Source organism: Solanum dulcamara, chromosome 12 (genome assembly GCF_947179165.1).
Source record: "Solanum dulcamara chromosome 12, daSolDulc1.2, whole genome shotgun sequence".
NCBI lineage: Eukaryota > Viridiplantae > Streptophyta > Magnoliopsida > Solanales > Solanaceae > Solanum > Solanum dulcamara.
The window spans coordinates 1,632,143-1,652,364 of NC_077248.1; the positions used below are offsets into that span (position 1 = coordinate 1,632,143).

General features: G+C 32.6%; 1 protein-coding gene across 1 annotated transcript; it reads left to right on the forward strand.

The window, feature by feature from the left end:
- The first annotated feature begins 5,034 nt into the window (after positions 1–5,034).
- On the forward strand, positions 5,035–14,175 carry LOC129876406 (probable methyltransferase PMT6). The gene is made up of 7 exons (XM_055951842.1): positions 5,035–5,434; positions 8,203–8,617; positions 8,858–9,147; positions 9,779–10,162; positions 12,194–12,440; positions 12,525–12,663; positions 13,502–14,175. Exons 1-7 carry the CDS (start codon positions 5,233–5,235, stop codon positions 13,658–13,660), a joined length of 1,836 nt encoding a protein of 611 aa, XP_055807817.1. The 5' UTR covers positions 5,035–5,232; the 3' UTR covers positions 13,661–14,175.
- The last annotated feature ends 6,047 nt before the right edge of the window (positions 14,176–20,222 follow it).

Genomic DNA, 20,222 nt, shown 5'->3' on the forward strand with positions numbered 1-20,222 from the left:
ACACCCGATCCAAATATACCGTATCGGAACGTGACACCCGATCCAAATATACCATATCGGAATGTGACACCCGATCTAAATATACTATGTCGAAATGTGACACCCGATCCAAATATAATTAATTTATCATTCTTCATGATTACATTCCACTTCATTAACAATATTTCATCAAGCCTTTTTTATTCAAGGCACCATTTTTTTTTGATAGGGCAAGTTCAAGATTATGGATTTCATGGCCTCAGGATTTCAGATCATTCACAACAACATATCAATCATCCGAACCACAATAATTAAATACATAGTAAATTTCACACATTACCCAATGAATATCAATCACTATTAAGAGTCTATCTATGATATAGAATTAAAAAAATTATAACCTACCTCAACCGAAGAACCGAAGTAAAGCAAGTTAATCCACCAATGTCTTTCCCCTTCTTCAATGCCTCAAACCAATCTCAATCTATCAAATATATAATATTTATAAGTAAACTAATCCGTAAACACCAATATTATATATATGTTTAACCTAGCCCCATTAACTCACTCAATTCTATAAACACGTTTCTAATCTTGATGTCACTTAACATGTCAACTCCCATATTTTTTGAATTTAAAAACTAGGCTTAAACCTTAATTAAATTAAATAATCACTTTAAAACTTGAGCCTCTCGTAACGCTTTCGAATTATCAAAATATGTTCAAATATATAATCTTCATAAGAATACGAATCCAATGACACCCATATAGCTATATTTATTTTCGGATAAAAAATTAGGTCAAAAAGTCATTCCGAGTCATTGAAGTCAAATTTGAAATTTTCTTTCCGATTATGTTCACTCATGATAAAATAAATTCACATGTCAAATTTCAGCTAAAACGGATCGTTATTCGACCCCTAAATCAAGATTTTATGTGAAGAACTCTAGGGTCATATTTTCTTATTTTTAACATTATTTCTCCACCAATATACCCTAAAAATATGTTCATAATCACATAAAAATTTAATGGAAAGGATGACAATAATTATCTTGACGCTTTGGAATGAAAATTTCTATTTTTCTCTTCTCCTTTATTTTTCTTTTCCCCTTTTTTTTCTTTCTTCCTCCGTATTTTTTTTCTTCTTCTAGTTTCTGCGTTTTTCTTGTCGCTGTTCTCTTCAATTTTTTTTTCTTTTTGCTCCAACTAATTATTTATAAAATTTTATAAACCCTATCCTTTTTCTTTAATAATTGGTATAGAGTATTAATTAAATTAACACTTTAACCCACTAACTAAATTAATTATCTAAAATCACCCTTCAATTACTTAATCGTAGTTATCGAATAGTCCAAAATTTCATCTAAATATTTATGAATTGAGTCTTTTATGAACTAAAAACTTCTAATACTCAAAACGACCTAATGGGTCGTTACACCATTTGAGAGACATTGATGCTCTGATTCAAGATGCTACCTCACAAGGCATAATTGGAGTGTTGGCTATACTGATAAAAAGACGTGATGATTATTTGAAGAGAGAAACTGAACTTGAAAATGAACTTGAGATTAATTATAATACCTTTTATCGTAGGTACCTTTGATTGATAATTTATTTTCTTCCCTATAGGAAGATTATAAAAATTGTTATATTGTTGGTTGATGGTTATCGAGAAAAAAGATCTTATTATATATGAAAAAGAATAAATTTTATTCTCTTTGAATTTGAGATCATACATCTAAATGATGTGTTTGTATTAAAAGATATGTATGTTTTTCATTTTTTAATTAATTATTTTCATAAGATAGAGGAAAGATTTATATACACTCTATGATAATTCAAAATTCAACTTTTTTTATATAAAAAAGGTTGGAGGTAAGGGGAGGGGAAATGGATGAGGGGATTTCAAGGTGAGGAATCAAATCCTCACCAACAAAATAAAAGTTTAGGTAATCAGCCAATTGAACTACAAAGATTCATCTAGTTAAATTTAGGTGTATCGCTGAAATTTCGGATAGAGCTCTTGGAGGGGGGAGGGTACTTATGCCTTCACCTTTTTAAAAAAATATATAATATTTTGATAAATAGTTAGTGATAATTTAGATAACAAATTCACCCACTTGATAATTCAAGTATGAAATTCAAAAAATCTTAATACTTTAAATGTGATTTTGATCATTAACTCTTCATATTATTTTTCTTAAATGCAAAGTTAATGAAAATAGTAATAGATAAAAGTTTGTTATATATATATATATATAATTGGTGTAAATAATGTGATAATATCTTAATTAGTGCTTTTCATGTGTCTGTTCTGATTAATAATGACATGAAATAGATTCACTTAATATTTGATCATAAACATTAAACATTAAACAATAAACAAAACATATAGAATTTTGACTTACTAGAAAATTTGGATTTTTTATTATTTCCTTCATAAATAGGGGTAATTTAGAGATAACATTTTTTGTGATTTACAATATTAGGACCACAACCCCTATAAATATCCAAGACCTTCACATTTTATTTCATCACTTGTTTACATATAGTTGAGCACCACCTTATAGAGGTTAGTTTATTTTTATTTTTTTTCAAATTACTTATTTTTTTCATATTTATTGCTTCTATACCTATCAAATATCTCTATTAATGACATTATTTATATGAAATTTTCTTTTGATTGTTATAAGAAACATGAAAAAATCAATTTCATAAAAAAATGTTATTATCGTGAATTATTGTTATAAAAAGATTTGAATGTAAAAACTAATCTTTTTTTAAATTCAGTGATTTTATCGTGGAAATGACATTGTCGTCTGATGATGATGATGACAAGAGACGCAAGATTTGCACAGAGTTGGAGAATTTGAGACACCATTTGAGAGACATTGATGCTCTGATACAAAATGCTACCTCACAAGGCATGATTGGAGTGTTGGCTATACTGATAAAAAGACGTGATGATTATTTGAAGAGAGAAACTGAACTTGAAAATGAACTTGAGATTAATTATAATACCTTTTATCGTAGGTACCTTTGATTGATAATTTATTTTCTTCCCTATAGGAAGATTATAAAAATTGTTATATTGTTGGTTGACGGTTATCGAGAAAAAAAATCTTATTATATATGAAAAAGAATAAATTTTATTCTCTCTGAATTTTAGATCATACATCTAAATGATGTGTTTGTATTAAAACATATGTATGTTTTTCATTTTTTAATTAATTATTTTCATAAGATAGAGGAAAGATTTATATACACACTATCATGTTCCAAAATTTCACCTTAAAAGGTTGGAGGTAGGGGGAGGAAAAATGGATGAGGAGATTTTAATGTGAGGAATCAAATTCTCATCAACAAAATAAAAGTTCAAGTAACCAGTCAATTAAGTTATTAAGATTCACATCTAGTTTCCATTGTGGAATTACACATAATATGTTACTTCTAATATTTTACTTTTTTTTATCCTACTTTCCATTTTGGTTAATTTTTTTTTAAAAATGCATTTTATTAATTTCAACTTGCACAATGAAAATTGTTATGATGGTTAGTAACTTTCAAAATATCAAGTTAAAACAGGAGAAAGGAAGTAAGATTATTGTTGTTGGGGTAGTTGATATTTTTTTTTTCTTCTTTTTACTTTATCTTAGTCTTCTCGAAGAGAATAACCAGCAAGTACTCACTCTTTCTCAATTTATTTTGCACAATTCAAATTTCGAGAATCAAATAATTTAATTTTAATTGTGAATTCAAATATGAAATTTTTGAAGATATTTAAAAATCATGTAAAAAGTATTATAAATCAGAATAATTGTAATTCACGATATTTAAAAGATATAGAAAAAAAATTGCATTCAAAGAAAAACATGTTTAAATCTAAAAAAATCGGAAAATGCCATATAAATTAGAATGGAGGGAGTAATATACAACTATTAATTTATATAGGATTACATAGTTAATGGACTTGTTAATGTAATATATTTTAATTATGATATATAATCTTACTCTTTGCCACTATGGTTGTAGTGGTTTCTACAATTAATATACAACTATTAATTTATATAGGATTACATAATTAATGGACTTGTTAATGTAATATATTTTAATTATGATATATAATCTTACTCTTTGCCACTATGGTTGTAGTGGTTTCTACAATTAAAATACGAGTGTATTCTATACATAGTAAATACTGTTTCTGACTTGAAATTACATATATAATCGTATACACTTATATATTACATTTTAGTTCTCTAACTTAAGTGATTTTTTAATTAATTTGTTTTAAGATAAATACTCTCGACCTTTCAAAAATTTGGCTAAAACAAACTATAAGTCAAATGATAATAAAATATCTGCAGTCACATTAATTATGGCTAATCAGTTCTTTATAGTTGGTTATCATACAGGATTTACACCTTGAATAATTAAGTTGACTTGGTGCTGCATTCATCTAAAGTTGCATTAATTATATTATTGCAATTTAATCACTTTAAGTCTGAGCATTTTGGTATTTGATTACTTGAATATGGATTTGTAACTCAATCATTTGAGAAAGATAACAGGGTTACTTGTTACGTAAACAATCAGATGTGCGAGTTTTTTTTTAAATCTAAACTATCTCCAATTATTTATCAAAACATACTTGAATTATCAATTGTTTCTTTTTGCTATCTGAAATATTACCATCGTTCAAGTAGGGAAAACAAACAATTAACAATTGAAGTGCGTTTTGTTAGATAATTGGTGATAGTTCACGTAGAAAACTTACCCACCTAATAGTTTAGGTATGACATTCGAAAAATCAAGATACTTTAAAGGCTTGTTTGGTTGGGAACAAGTTATCCCAATATTAATAAAAATAACATTACAATTCCAAGATAAATTATTGTGTGATTTTATTCCAATCACATATAAAATAAACACCATTCTAAAATTAGCTATTCCTTATTACTCATACCAAATATCATTCATAAATGTGTTTTTGATCATTTACTCTCTCGTAAGTAAGTAAATAAATAAATAAATAAAAACTTAGAATACGAAAGGAAGTCGAAAAATTAGGAGGAACAAGACAGAAACACTCAACACTGTTCACTTCTGATTCAGCTCCAAAAACCTGAGATCTGTCTATCTCATGGTGTACAATGTTTTTTCATGAGCAATTCTTTTGATCTCATTCGAAAGTTGTAAACTTTACATATATAAACATCATTGGATTGAAGAGAAAATTGAAAAGGGGAAAAAATGAGTGGATCTTTGATAAGTTCGAGGGCATTCGATTGGTATACAGGGCAGATGATAATAATAGCCCTTTTGGTAATGGTGGGTTCTTTTTACACTGGTACACTTTTTGGCCGAAACCCATCTCTCTATATCCCTCAAGAACAGCAAAAAAGTGAAAATCTCACTGTTGATTCCAACCCCATTTCTTCAGAGTCATCCTCTGGTTAGTCCTCTGTCTCTCTTTTTCAAGAATTGTAGGGTTTTAGGGTATTCTTTAGTTATAGGAACTATGTTATAGAATCAAGGGAGTCTTGAAGCAGCGCTAAAGTTGTTGTCTTGCTTTGCATCATGGTGAGGTGCCTACGTCACGTTCCTTGGGGGTTGTGACCCTTCCCTGGATCCTGTGTGAATGAGAGATGCTTTGTGTAATAGGGCTGCCCTTTTTATTTATGTCATAAAAAAGTACTAGTATAAATTGCAAATGTGTAGACTTTTTTGTAAATGAGAATCACAAACATGATGAAGATTTGATAATCAAGGTAATGGAGTTCAAGTCATGTTGCTTATGAAAGGTTTTAAGTAATTTATTGTCTTTCCCAACGCAACCGGAAAAAATTGCAACTTTTTGTTTGTTAAATGAATTTAAAGAATGTTTGAATGGACTCACAGAATAGTAATGAATGCTGAGAGAATTTGATTTTAGTGTATGAAACAACCTCTCTACCTCCACGAGGTAAGATCTGCGTACACTCTACCCTCCTTAGGCCCACCCGTGGTATGTTGTTGTTGTTGTACAGGGGAAGCAAGTCTTTCAGAATATCATTACTTTCAACTTCCCTGTGTATATGGTTGGTTGAGAGGTGGGGGCTTAAAACATGAAAAAGAAATGATTTTGAGTTGCTTTTGGGATTGGTAGTTTGCTGCAAAAAAGTTGTTGAAATTTCCTTCTAGGTGGGTTAATTAGATGAAAAAATGATAACTTTCTTTGGTTGAAAATGATAACTAGGAGCTGTTTACAGTGACGAAGCCACCTAGTGGTTAGGGGGTTCATCCCCTTGGGTAGAAAATTATGCTATTTATACATGGTTAAAATAATTTTTTATATATGTATAGTAGATGTCGAACCCCCTTCGACTAGTTCGTGTGCACTTCTTCAGATTTTGAACCTCTTAGTTAAAATTCTGGCTCTGCCACTGGCTGTTTATGTTTGTGCTAGAGCAAGATAGAAACCCAATGGATAAAGAATGATAGATGTTGTCTATGGTGGGTATGAGGAGAGGTAAAGATAGGTCGAAGAAGTATTGAGAAGAGGTGATTAGACAGGAAAGGACACACCTGCAGCTTACTGAAGCCATGACCCTAGATAGGAGGATATGGAGGTCAAAGATTAGAGTAGAAGGTTAGGAGGTAGTCAAGCGTCGTCCAATTTCCCTTTTCATGATTGTTCTTGGTCCTCTCCTTCTATCTTATCATTCAATTTTATTATTATATGTTGTTTCCTTTGATTCAGTTATTGTATTACATGTTGTTGCTAGTGTTCTCTTCTCCTTTATTTTTAGCATGACTTCTTCACTACTGTGTTTTCTTTCCATACTTGTTCATGATATGCTTTACTTGAACCGAGGGTCTATCGGAAACAACCTCTCTACCTTCGCAAGGTGGGGGCAAGGCTACATACACACCATCCTCTCCAGACCCTACTTGTGGTATTGCATTGGACATGTTGTTGTTGTTGTACTTTGTATTTTTATCGTTAGCATGTGGTTTATCTGGGGTAGTTTGGGTTGTCTCAGAAGGTTTTGATGTAAGGGCAGTGCATCTTGCTTGTATCTGTTTTGCTTTTCTTGGAATTTAGATGGATCTGTCTTTCCCTTGTATGTCAGAGATCCTGTTCCGCATACTTGAATCTGATCTTTATGTTATGCATGGGCAAATTTGTTTTTTTGTATCATTATGGGAATTGTTCTGATTACTCTTGAATGGGGCTTGTTAGAAATAAATACACGGTTACTTAGTTAAAGCGGAGGCTTTAATTCTACTACAAGCACATAAATCATTGGGCAGTGCATTGGGTTATAGGTCCACTGTCTTCAATTTTGTCAAATAGGTTTGGTAGTCATTTGCAACTTTGACAAGTGCAAATTTGGTGTTCAGTAATTAGACAATGTCCATAAGAGGGGGCTAAATGCTAGTAAATAATGTATGTCATAATATGTTGCAATGATCCCACCTAAAGTTGTAAGATGATGATATCATCAGAACCCCTCAATCTAACCCCTCTTAAGGTTCAAACACCTGGTTCATGAACTCACAATGTCCTTGGTATGTCCTAAGAGCAATTTTAGGTATATCAGTTTCAAGCATCCTGATTTGGCAGTATCGCGTCCTTAGATCCAAATTAGGGAAATACTTAACCCATTTAATTCATCCAACAACTCCTGTATGTCGTGTAGTTAACTTGTTATTGACTGTGTGACTATTTAACTCTTAGTCCCACACATCCTTCAACTATCATCTTTATTCTCAACCATCATTACTCATCCTCCTTGTCAATGTCAAGCTTGCTACTTAGGAATTCCCTCTAGAAACTGAGATGCATTCTCTTAAGCGGTTAACGTGTGTCCATGTGCATTTGTGTTCTACCTTTTCTTTACCACTGTACTTTCCTTAAACACCCTTGGTGTCAGTTTACCTCTGCTGCGGAGAGCAGTCCCTAATTGGTTGAAGTTTGAGCTCTTAGAGTTGACTCTCTTTTCTTTGGCTGCTTTTACTGGCTTTCTGTTATCGGAATTTCTGATCCATATACTTTAATAGTAATATGCATGCAAGTAGAGAACACGAGGTTCCTATTTGTATAGAAGATTGGTTGTCTTTTGTAGAGAATCATATCTTACTGTAGATTCTGTACTTTCTGCTGTACCTCTTGTATACAGGAGATTCCCATTATTGATAAAATTACACTTGACTTGATAACAAATAATATGCATGCAGGTATTCTGAAGTTCAGGAACAAGATTGCTCTTTCTTATCGGGTGGTTCCTCTCACGATCCCTGAAACTGGGATAAATGTATGTCCTCTAAAATTTAATGAGTATATCCCCTGTCATGACATTTCTTATGTTAAAGAGTTGATGCCAAAATTAGATCTTTCAAGGAAAGAAGAGCTAGAGAGGCATTGCCCTCCACTTGACAGGCGCTTGTTTTGTTTGGTTCCACCTCCAGCGGACTATAAGATACCAATAAGGTGGCCAACTAGCAGGGATTATGTATGGCGGAGTAATATAAACCATACGCGTCTTGCGGAAGTAAAAGGAGGTCAAAATTGGGTACACGAGAAGGATCAGCTTTGGTGGTTTCCAGGCGGTGGAACTCATTTTAAGCATGGAGCTACAGAATATATTGAGAGGTACGCAGTCTGTTTTTCTTTCACTTCTCCTGTCCCTGTCATTGTTGGAGTTGCAGCTTTATGATAGTTCCATGAAAAATGAAAATTGGCTTTGAAACACACTAAGGCTTCCCGAAAGCAATTTAATGAAGCCAATTGTAGTAGATGATCCATTGCACTTACTAAGAATGGTGAAAATCAATCCTTAACGCTACCATTCTTCTATGTATCTGATGTACGTACTTCATTTCTTCGATGCAGGTTAGGAAATATGACAACTGATGAGACAGGTGACTTGCGTGCAGCAGGGGTATATCAAGTGCTTGATGTTGGTTGTGGGGTTGCTAGTTTCTCTGCTTATCTTCTTCCACTTAATATAGAAACAGTGTCTTTTGCTCCCAAAGATGGTCATGAAAATCAAATTCAATTTGCTTTGGAACGTGGAATTGGTGCTATGATATCTGCTATAGCTACTAAGCAGCTACCATATCCAAGCAACTCTTTTGACATGGTCCATTGTTCCAGATGTCGAGTTGATTGGCATGAGAATGGTGAGTATTTTTTTCATTGACATGCTAACCTTGTACGCTTAAATGTAATTGACCTAGACATAATTGCTTTATGTTAAATAAGGGAACTGTATCTAATTATTTGGCTTTCTATATCATGTATGTTAATAGTACATAAATTTGCAAAATTCAATGAACTTAATGCCGTGTTAGAATCTACAAGGCCTTAGATATCCTCCCATAATAGACTTGTTCCACCGGCTTGATCATCATGGAGCTATTAGCTTATTCGTTTTATATCAAGTAAACTTTACTCAAGACACTCTCGTGTCAACTACACTGTTAGCCGACTTTCAAAGTATGAATATCACTCTGTTTCTCTAAGATAATTGAAGGAGATTATCTAAGGTAGTCTTTTCGTTATATGCTACCCATGCATGCAGTGGCACAGACAAGAATTTTACTAAGACGTGTCAAAATATTAAAAGAAATAGACACACCTAAAAATTAAGGGGAGTCCCCATATAGTATATACATAAAACTAAATTTTTTACCTAGCTAAACAATGTAATTTTCTGGCGAAGGTGGTTCCTCCAGTGCATGCATGTCATGTAAATACACTATTATGGTTTTACAATGCTAAAACATGTTTTTCATCTCGGTGTGCATGCAGATGGTATTCTACTCAAAGAGCTGAATCGGATATTAAGACCAAATGGATATTTTATCTATTCAGCTCCTCCTGCCTATAGAAAGGATAAGGATTTTCCGGAGATATGGGACAAATTAGTAAAGCTGACTTGTGGAATGTGCTGGAAACTTACTGCACAAAAGGTTCAGACAGCAATATGGGTTAAGCAAGAAAATAATTCATGTCTTCAGCATAATGCTCAGGAGAAACTTGTAAACTTATGTGATTCTGAGGATGATTTGAAGCCATCATGGAACACACCTCTGAGGAACTGTGTTACCCTTAGTGACACTTCATCTTCTTTGAAAAAACTACCTCCTCGACCGCAACGTCTTTCAGAGTATTCACAAAGTCTCAGTCGGTTAGGTTTGTCAATTCTCTTCTTTGGTATAGTTGTATTCATGAATTGTCATCTCTTAGCTCTGAAATCAATTGTAATGAAATATATCCCTCATGCTCATTCACAGGGAAAAAAATTAGATCATCTACAGTGTCGTAAGTTTGTTTTTTCAAGAAAATCCTCTTAGATTGTCTAAGATAAGGTGAAGAAAGCTTTGCATGATCTTCTCTATGGTGCAACTATTGCAGTTGTCCAACTATGTTTATTTGTCCGCATTTATGTTGCATTAGTTTCAAAGGCTAAGATTCAAAAATAAAAGTATAGTTTGGTTGTTTATCATAAAATTCTTCTTCATGCTCATGTATCTGTTCGCCTTACCTATATTATTGTCATTATTATTGTTTATCATTATCTTGAAAAGTATTGGTAGAGGAGACCCTCATTAAACAGAGATGGCAGTCATGCTTCCATAAACTCTTGAATGAAGAAGGGGACAGAGAGATTGTGTTGGGAGATTTGGAACATATAGGGAGGCATCACGATTTTGGGTGTTGCAGGAGTATTACGATCGAAAAGGTTAAGGGCTGGGGAAGAGCAACCGGACCTGACGAGATTCCCGGGGAATTTTGGAAGAGCGCGAGCTCAGTAGGTTTGGAGTGGCTGACTAGGTTATTTAATGTCATCTTTAAGAAGGCAACGATGCCCGAAGAATGGAGGTCAAACGTAATGATTCCTTTATACAAAAACAACGGGGATATCCAGAGCTGCAACAACTATAGAGGTATCAAGCTTCTAAGCCATACTATGAAAGTGTGGGAAAGAGTGGTGGAGATGAGGGTGAGGAGAGGCGTGTTTATTTCAGAGAACCAGTTCGGATTTATGCCGGGACGCTCAAATACAGAAGCCATCCATCTTATGAGGAGACTGGTGGAGCAGTATAGGGAGAGAAAGAGGAACTTGCATATGGTATTCATCGACCTAAAAAAGGTTTATGATAAAGTTCCACGAGAGATACTATAGAGATGTTTGGAGGCTAAGGGTGTACCTGTAGCATACATTAGGGTGATCAAGGACATGTATAAGGGTGCCCAAACCAGGGTAAGGACAGTAGGAGGGGACTCAGAGCACTTTCCAGTTGTGATGGGGTTGCATTAAGGATCAACCCTTAGTTCGTTTTTATTTGCCTTGGTGATGGATGGATTGACGCGACAAATTCAAGGTGAGGTGCCATGGTGTATGCTTTTCGCGGACGACATAGTCCTGATCGATGAGACTCGTAGCGGAGTTAACACTAAGCTGGAGGATTGGAGACATACCTTGGAGTCTAAAGGGTTTAAGCTGAGTAGGATCAAGATTGAGTACTTTGAGTGCAAGTTATGTGAGACACCTCAGGAGGTTGGCGCGGAAGTTAGGCTTGATGACCAGGCCATCCAAAAGAAAAGTAGTTTCAAGTACCTTGGGTCTATCATGCAAGGCAGCGGGGAGATTGACAATGATGTCACACATCGTATTGGGGTAGGGTGGATAAAATGGAGGCTCGCTTCCGGTGTGCTATGTGACAAGAAGCTACCACCACAACTTAAGGACAAGTTCTACAAAATGGTGGTTAGACCAGCTATGTTATATGGGGCGGAGTGTTGGCAGTTAAGGTCTCTCACGTTTAAAAGATGAAAGTTGTCGAGATGAGAATGTTGAGATGGATGTGTGGGCATACCAGGAGCGACAAAATTAGAAATGAAGCTATTCGGGACAATGTAGGAGTGGCCTCGATGGAGGACAGGATGCGAGAAATGCGACTGAGATGGTTTGGGCATGTGAAGAGGAGAGACACAGATTTTTTATGTATATACATGAGATGTTGAATTCGCTTGGCTTCTTCGTGTATTTACTTCATATTTTTGATCCTCCTTGATGAAAATCACTGGCTCCATTTGACACAGAACTCATAAGACACATGTTCCTTTTCGGGATTTTGAACAAGGAAGCTTTACGGAGATTGTCATTTCATCTTTTAGCAAGTCTCATATGTCTGACATGCTCAAATCAATTTCTTGCAGGTATTGATCGTGAAAAATTCCTGGCTGATACAATCTATTGGCAAGATCAAGTTCGCCATTACTGGAGACTGATGAATGTTGAGGAGAAAGAAATACGTAATGTAATGGACATGAGTGCTTCCCTTGGTGGATTTGCCGTTGGTTTAAATACATGGCCTGTCTGGGTGATGAATGTAGTTCCTATAACCATGAATAACACCCTGTCTGCTGTTTATGGAAGGGGTCTTACAGGCGTTTTTCATGACTGGTAGGCTATTAATTTGTTGTACTTACCTATAAGCACTAATCTGATTTACAAAGACCATAACAAATATCTTGCTCAAATTTGTAGGTGTGAGCCATTCTCCACGTATCCTCGCACTTATGATTTGTTGCATGCCAATCATCTTCTTTCTCACTATAAAAATCGTGAAGAAGGTTGTTTAATTGAAGATATCATGCTGGAGATGGACCGTATTCTACGACCTCAGGTAAGGGTTTTCACTTTGATTTGACGCTTGAGAAAGAATATTTAATCAATTGATAAACTGAAAGCATCTGCAAGATTGATTTTTTACATTTGACAATTCAGAATATGTATATTAGTTTGATGAATGACAAATGCTAAAGAGATGACGCCTCAGAAAAGGGAGCATTTAGTTTCTCATATATTCAATATTTTTGTTGGAATTAGTTGCCAAAGTACAATATCCTATTCAAATAAGCTAATGATATTTTGGCTCTCCTTATTGAACCAACTTAATCAACCAGCTTCAACATATATGTTAATGTTCTCTCTATAGATACTTTGTAAAAATATGACTCCTTGATCTCCACAACAACAACAACAACACATCTGGTGTAATCCCACAAGTGGAGTCTAGATACGCAGACCTTACCCCTACCTTTGTGGGGTGGAGAGGTTGTTTCAGATAGACCCTTGACAATGTTTTAATTGACAATACAATTCCCAATTCCCTTCTAGCTTAGTATGTTCGATGAGAGTTTGTGTGATCTTTCATATAAATTTTATCTTTTAGAGGTGCAAAATATTATTCTGGTGCAACTTGTAAGGCGGGGTTTTGCAATGAACTCTTCGGATGGGTGGAAATGTGATAAAGCCAGAAAGTTTCTTATTGATTAATTTATGCTTAGAAAATGGACTCCTTTATGCTACATATTAATGTCAACTAAATTGAGCTAAACAAGATCCAGCTCGGATGTACGTTTCGTGATTGTGAATGTGAAATCCCCTTGTGAATGCTCATTTATGTCTATTTCCTGAAGTTTCAACTGTGAACAAATTTAAGGTTGTCAAGTGACATGCAGGGATTTATCATTATCAGAGATGAAGAGCCCATCATATCAAGAATACAAGCTCTTGCTCCAAAGTTTCTCTGGGATGTCCAATTACATTTTCTAGAGAATCATCAGAAAAAGGCGGAGCCGGTCTTATTTTGTAGGAAAAAGTTTTGGGCTATTGCCTGAGGCAGTTTTGCCCGTGATTGGTAGTCGAAAGGCAAATGTTGAATCTATATATCAATTTTTAGGGGTTAGCTTTGCTATCCCCGAGTATGTTTCTGCCCTAAACTAAGAAAAAGTATAGTGTTCGTTTTGATCATAAAGAGTATTACATACTATCTTCTGGAATGCTCTCAATGTCCCCCTTATGCAACTATGGAAATTTCTCCTGGTTCACTACTATCTTTTCCGACAGCTCATGACTAACCTTGAAGAATAATGGAGGTAGAAGGCCCACAAGTCATGAACTTCTTTTACCTGAGAAGAAGTAATGACAGTATTTGGGGAATAAGCATATCCATTATATTTGTGTAACTTACTTGCGGAATGGTAAATTCATTTATGTTTCATAGTTAATGTTTTCGTTTTTATCAGTTTGCAGGAAAGCCAATATGTAGTTCTTGACTTTGTAATTGTTGTATACATGAGTGAACAAATTCATTGCTGTAACATAAAGAACCGAGTTTTGTCATTGCTCTTCATTTTTCTCTGGTTCTTTAATATGTTGTTCGGACTCTTCAAAATTATCGACAGGTGCATGTCAGTTTATCCAAAAGTAGTGCATTTTTAAAGGATGTTACATGAATATGACAACATTTTGAAGAGTTCGAGTAACACTGAATTACTTGTTCCTTCTCAATGCTATTATTGCCAAGAGTTGGTAATCCATTAAATTTCTGACTTGTTGCATTTATAACCAGGACAGAAAGTAATATATATATTCATGCTTTTGTCTCTCAATTAATATAGCTCTCTCTTTCACATCACATCAGCAACTAACTTCCAGGACTTTAGGTTGCTTTTGGAATGTAAAAAGGTGAAAAAGTACAGTGTTTCTTTGTTGATAGTAATTGAAATTAGAAACTGCAAGGATTCATATAGCTGATTTTTAACTTATTTGGAATTAAATAGTTCATGCGTATCTTGATTCGTTTATTAAATACTTGTTGTCCTTTATCAATATAAGATTGCGTAAACATCACCCTTTTAAAAATTCACTTATGAAATTTCACTCAACATGCTATGTTAAAAGAAGTAAAATGATCTCCATAGCATCCATGAAGATAGCAACAACTAATTACTATTTAAGTACTGTATTTTAAAGTTCCTAACAAATAGTGCCAATATATAGGGACAAGATTTTTAAAACAAGGAAAAGAACATTAATTATAAATGAAGCTATTGACATGACAAGACAACCCTATACTTGTGGGTCATTGACCCATTATCTCGTCACACATCTTAACTCTCCTCTGTCTGTAGCGTCCGAATTTATCGAAAAATTATATTATATATATAAATAAAATAAAAATATTTTTAATTATATATAAATAATAAATTATTTATATTTCTTTTTTAAAAATTAATATAATAATAAAGCAGATTAAAAGATTATCAAGTCACGAAATCATATCAAACTGTACAAATATTCAGTGTAATTCCATAAATAGAGTTTAAAAAAATGATGTGTAGCCTTATTATTGTCTTGAAAAGGTAGAGAGACTATTTTTAATAAATTTTCGACTCAATAAAGCAATACAAAAACTATGTCAATTAAAGCAATATAAAAACTATGTAAAGCAAACACAACCGTGAAGAATCCATACTTAAATAATGGCGAATAATAGTAATTAACAATAACAAACAATATGATCATTGAAACCAAAGAGACAATATATAATCGAAGAATAAAGCAATATTTATACGGAATTAACTAGGCAACACTTGAATAGCTACTAACTTCTATCTAACTATCTTGATCCTCGACCTTTTGGGTCATGTCCTCGATAAGCTGCAACCTTCAGATGTGTCATGTCCTATCTAATCAGTTCTTTCCAAATTATTATAGTATTATACCGTTGCAGGTCCTCTACTCCACACCTACACCATTATAAATTATTAGTATAAGCTACAAGTTCAAATCGAAACGTTATATTATTTTGAATCTCCTTGTATAAATTTCTGGCTCCGACTCCTGTGGGCCCCACTTCTCTACACCTTATCTTTCTGCCAGAGTTCTGCTACTTCCTTTTGCTAGAATACCTATGGTCCCTTTGACTCTATCACTTTATAATTTCATTTTTTTTCCCACTCTATATTATAGTAGCAAAGAGACTGGTCCTGCTTTTTTGTTTCTGGTTTTTAAGGTTACCTTTCTTCAGATATTTATTGGCTTTTTTTTCTTTTTCACCTGATGTCCAGTACGCATATTGGAGTTCGATTAAATTCAGATTCGCGTTGAAAAATTCCACATTAGAAGTAAAGCGCTTTCTAACAAAAACAATTCCGTATTTCAAAAAGATTCGAACCCAAAACTTCTAGTTGAGGATGAAGCACGTAGGGACTCTTATTCTTTAATAATTAGAAGGGGGGGGAGGGGGGGAGGAGTTGGTCGTGTGCATGCAGGCACATGAGTACGTACAAATAACCAGTAGTAGTACTTTAGTACTCCCTATTTTATATCTCTCTTCTATGATATATCAACATCATATGTGTATGGGCTTAGTAGTAGGTAGTAGACAAAACAAGGCCCATTTTCAACATGTACTCATTTGGCGGGATAAGGAATAACAATTCCGAAATACTAAAACTTATGAGGAAAAATTACTTGATTGAGTGCTTTTTAAAAATTAATTATTAATTTTAGCGATATTTTTTATTTATTACCATTTATAGCAATATATAAAAATATTATGATAAATCTACACTTGTATTAAAAGTGAATTATGCATACAATATAAATGTATTATAAGTGTTTTAAAATATATATTATGTTTGTGTAGTAAGAAACTAACATAATATATTATAAGTCTATTAAAATATGTGATAAATGTATTATCCATCTATAAAAATTGTATTATATATGTTTTATAAATAGGTCTCTGCAATATGTATTAAAACTGTATTATAAATGTATTATAAGTGTTCAGTGAAATTATTTTTTTATTGCTATAAATGGTAAATATTTTCTTAATATTGTATATTTATGTAAGTTTCCCAATGACCTATCATACCGATAGTTTACTTAAAAACTTACATACAGTGTGTTAATTCGCTTTGTATCTGTTCTCTCTATATCAACACTTACAAAGTGAATTGTTAAAACTTCAAGCAAAACATATAAAATCCTAACTCTCACTATATATCATAACTTTCTTAAACTCTCGCGATATGAAACTTTTCAAAGCGAAATTAAATTTAGTCTAGCACCAATACATTAAAATATAAAAGAAAAAAAAGGAGGCCAAATTAGACAGTTACCACTTGCAGGCACACATTATGGTGCTTCCTGTTATCCGTTCCATAAGTACACTGACATGAATTTCCTCTTTTAACTTATCTTATTTGAAAAAAATAATAATTTAATTATATTAATAAAACATAATTCAATTACATATATATTATACTACTTTATATATATCTTTTCTCGACCACATTTTCATCCTGAATCAATTATACTCTAGCTAGTTTTATTAGAAAAAAAAATAGTATTTGTAATAATTGGAGAAAACTAAGTCAATATTTGAGTTTTTCCTAAATGAATCCCCCATAGAACTACTATATAGTTTGACTACTTTTTATAGTTTTAAAAGAAGGATCATGAGTATATATACCTTTTTCTCTTTTGTATTATTGATCCACAAAGTTTAATGGAAAGATAATTAGACATGACATGACGTAATTTTAGTTTACTGAGCATGATCCTTAATAGAAGGGTGCAGAGGTCAAGTATTAGGATAGAAGATAAGTGGGTTGTCATGCATTGATGGAATAGATCAGGATTTTCACTAATTAAGGAGCGAGATCCTTCAAAATATACAGAAGTAAAAACATACGAGAAGTTAAGAAATTCAACATTTATTATATATGCACAAAAATAATTTTGATCATGTTTATGCTATAGTATAATTTTTTGATTAAAGGGTTCAGATGAACCTCCTTTTGATACCCTAGCTTCGCCCCATTTGCCGAGTGTATTTCATTTTCTTACTAGGAGTATTGGTATTTTTTAAAATTGTTTATTCTTAGATCTTTAGTATTATCTGATATCTGATTGTTTCTTTTGCTTCGTTTATCTTATAATTATCTTGTTGTTGTTATGGTTTGATATTACTACTTTTTTTTCCTCTCCTTTAGCCGATCATCAGAATTATCTATACCATCACAAAATAGAAAATAAAATCTACGTACATATTATTCTTTCTAAATTTTACTCGTAGGTTTATACTGAATTTGTTGTTATTTGAATAGTCCAATTAGTAGGTACAGATTCTGCAAAAAAAAAAAGAGAAGGAAAGATGGATGAACAAGTTATAAATAGAGGCAAAAGGAATAATAAGTGTTGGGGAAGACTGATAGAAACAGACATTTTTATCACATGAACAAGTTAGTAATTCTTCCACTATCTTTTCCTTCAAATCAAAACCCCAAAAGGGTGACTTTTAGTCAATTCAATAAATTTTTGCCCACACCTTATATTTGAAATAAAAAAAATTACTATTGTTAAAGTAACTTTAGCCCACATGACCTTATCACATAAACAAGTTAGTAATTTGAAAAGGTTGTTATCGTTGTACAACTCTTTTCTGTATATCAAATTATCGCCGTTTGAAAGAAAAGAAATGAAAATAAGGAAGAGCTATGAAGTGAAGTGCCATAAATGACATGTGGAAGTCAGTGCAACTGCACAATTTGCCTTAACAAATCCAAGCAATAAAATATTGTGAAGTGAAAAAGAAAAAAAAAACTGTAGAAGATGAAACCTCAACATCAGTAGTTACTGAAGTACAATATTGATCAGACTGATAGAAAAATATATCATGGCTATCATCATTATGTTTTTTTTTAAAATTTTATTAACGTTTGATCATAAATTTTAAATTAATAATATTTATTTGGCCATAAAATTGAAAATCTGATCTTCAACTTATTTCAAGTTCCTAGTTTTTAGAATTTTCACTCACAAAATTATAAATAAAATGCATATTTTAATACACTTTCAAATTTAAAAAATCTCAACTTCAAAAATAAACAAAATCAAGGTTCAAGTTCAAAATCTTTTATCAAAATGGGAGCTAGTTTGAAGATTCATGTTGCACATTAAGGTTTTATCTAATTTTAATTTAGGTCATGCTCATGCAAAGAGTGTTGCAAGATATATCGCTCTTGAGGTAGATAAATTTTATTACACATGATGTTTACGTTAAATCAACAAATAAGTATGTCTTTTTTTAATTTTAAAGATAAATATTAAATTATTTAATTTTTGTTAAAATATTTACCTTTTTTTGTGGGGGGGGGGGGGGGGGGGAGTGGGAGGTGAAAGGGGAATGATATTTTAACAGGTTTTGAGTAGTAGAGGTCACTTAATAACTGGTAAGGCAATTGTCAAATCCTTCACATGTGTATATTGTCTTGTCACATCAATCTTTGAATCTTGAATGAATAGTCCAAGATGTTTTTTTCTTCTTTTTTTTTCTTCAAAAAGTTTAATTGAACATTTTTCTCTTAAAATTTTAATTTTCAAATTTTTGAGCTTTACTCAAGAGTTTTTCTAGTAAAGAATTATAGAAAAAAAAGTTCTCCAAGATAGTGGTGTAATTAATAGTTTTGTCTATTTTGGGGGGTTCATTTCCTAACTCATTATCTGTTACTTCAATTGATTTGTTTGCTATTTTATTTTTATTATTTTCCTTTATATCTTGCTTGGTTCCATTTTTTTGATTTGAGATCTATCAAAAATAGTTATTCTACCTTCCACACAAGTAGGATTAAAGTTTACATACGTATATTCCATCTTCTTCAAATTTTATGTATGAAATTACACTAAATATATTATTATTATTTTAGGTTCCAGACTCCTTTTGGTGCAACATTTACCAAATTTATGCACTCAAAGCTAGCTTTCTATCATCTTTGGATTTACATGGTGACTCCACTTAATCTTCTAATTTCTTATAGATTTATCATTGTGGGAGCCTTTTAGTCTATTGATTTTTGAAAAAGTGTACTACAGCTTTGATTAATTTTTTTAAAAATTCAAATCTTAATTCACTTCTGTGATGCTTCAAATTAATGTCCACAAAGTTGGACTAAACATGAAAGTGGTGGGAGAATTTCCTTCACAGGAGTCTTCTAAGATCTTGAGGTTCAATTTTTTCTTCTTCATAATCATAGTATTCAAGTTGCGTGCATTTTGATTAATTTTATGAAATACATGTTATTTTCTATCAGAATAGGTATTGGGATTCATAGTAAAAAATCACACCTAATATTTTTGTTTTCGCTCGAATTTAAACTTGAAATTTCATATGATTTTTTGTTCTACTTCATTAATCACTGAGTCGTCATACGAACACACCCTGAGTGCTATCTTTAATCAGGTCTAAAATATTATGTACTTGAGTGCTTTGCTATCTTGATCAGGTCTAAAATATTGTGTCAAAAAGAATGAAAAAATCTATTTTTCTATGCGTTTAATCATTTAATACCAAGTGATATTAGTTGCCTATTTGATTATCCGCACAAA

Coding starts and splice junctions, on each gene's coding strand:
- LOC129876406 (XM_055951842.1), top strand. CDS start 5,233: ATGAGTGGATCTTTGATAAGTTCGAGGGCATTCGATTGGTATACAGGG. Junction 9,148..9,778: donor AGTTGATTGGCATGAGAATG/GTGAGTATTTTT, acceptor GTGTGCATGCAG/ATGGTATTCTACTCAAAGAG. Junction 10,163..12,193: donor ACAAAGTCTCAGTCGGTTAG/GTTTGTCAATTC, acceptor AATTTCTTGCAG/GTATTGATCGTGAAAAATTC.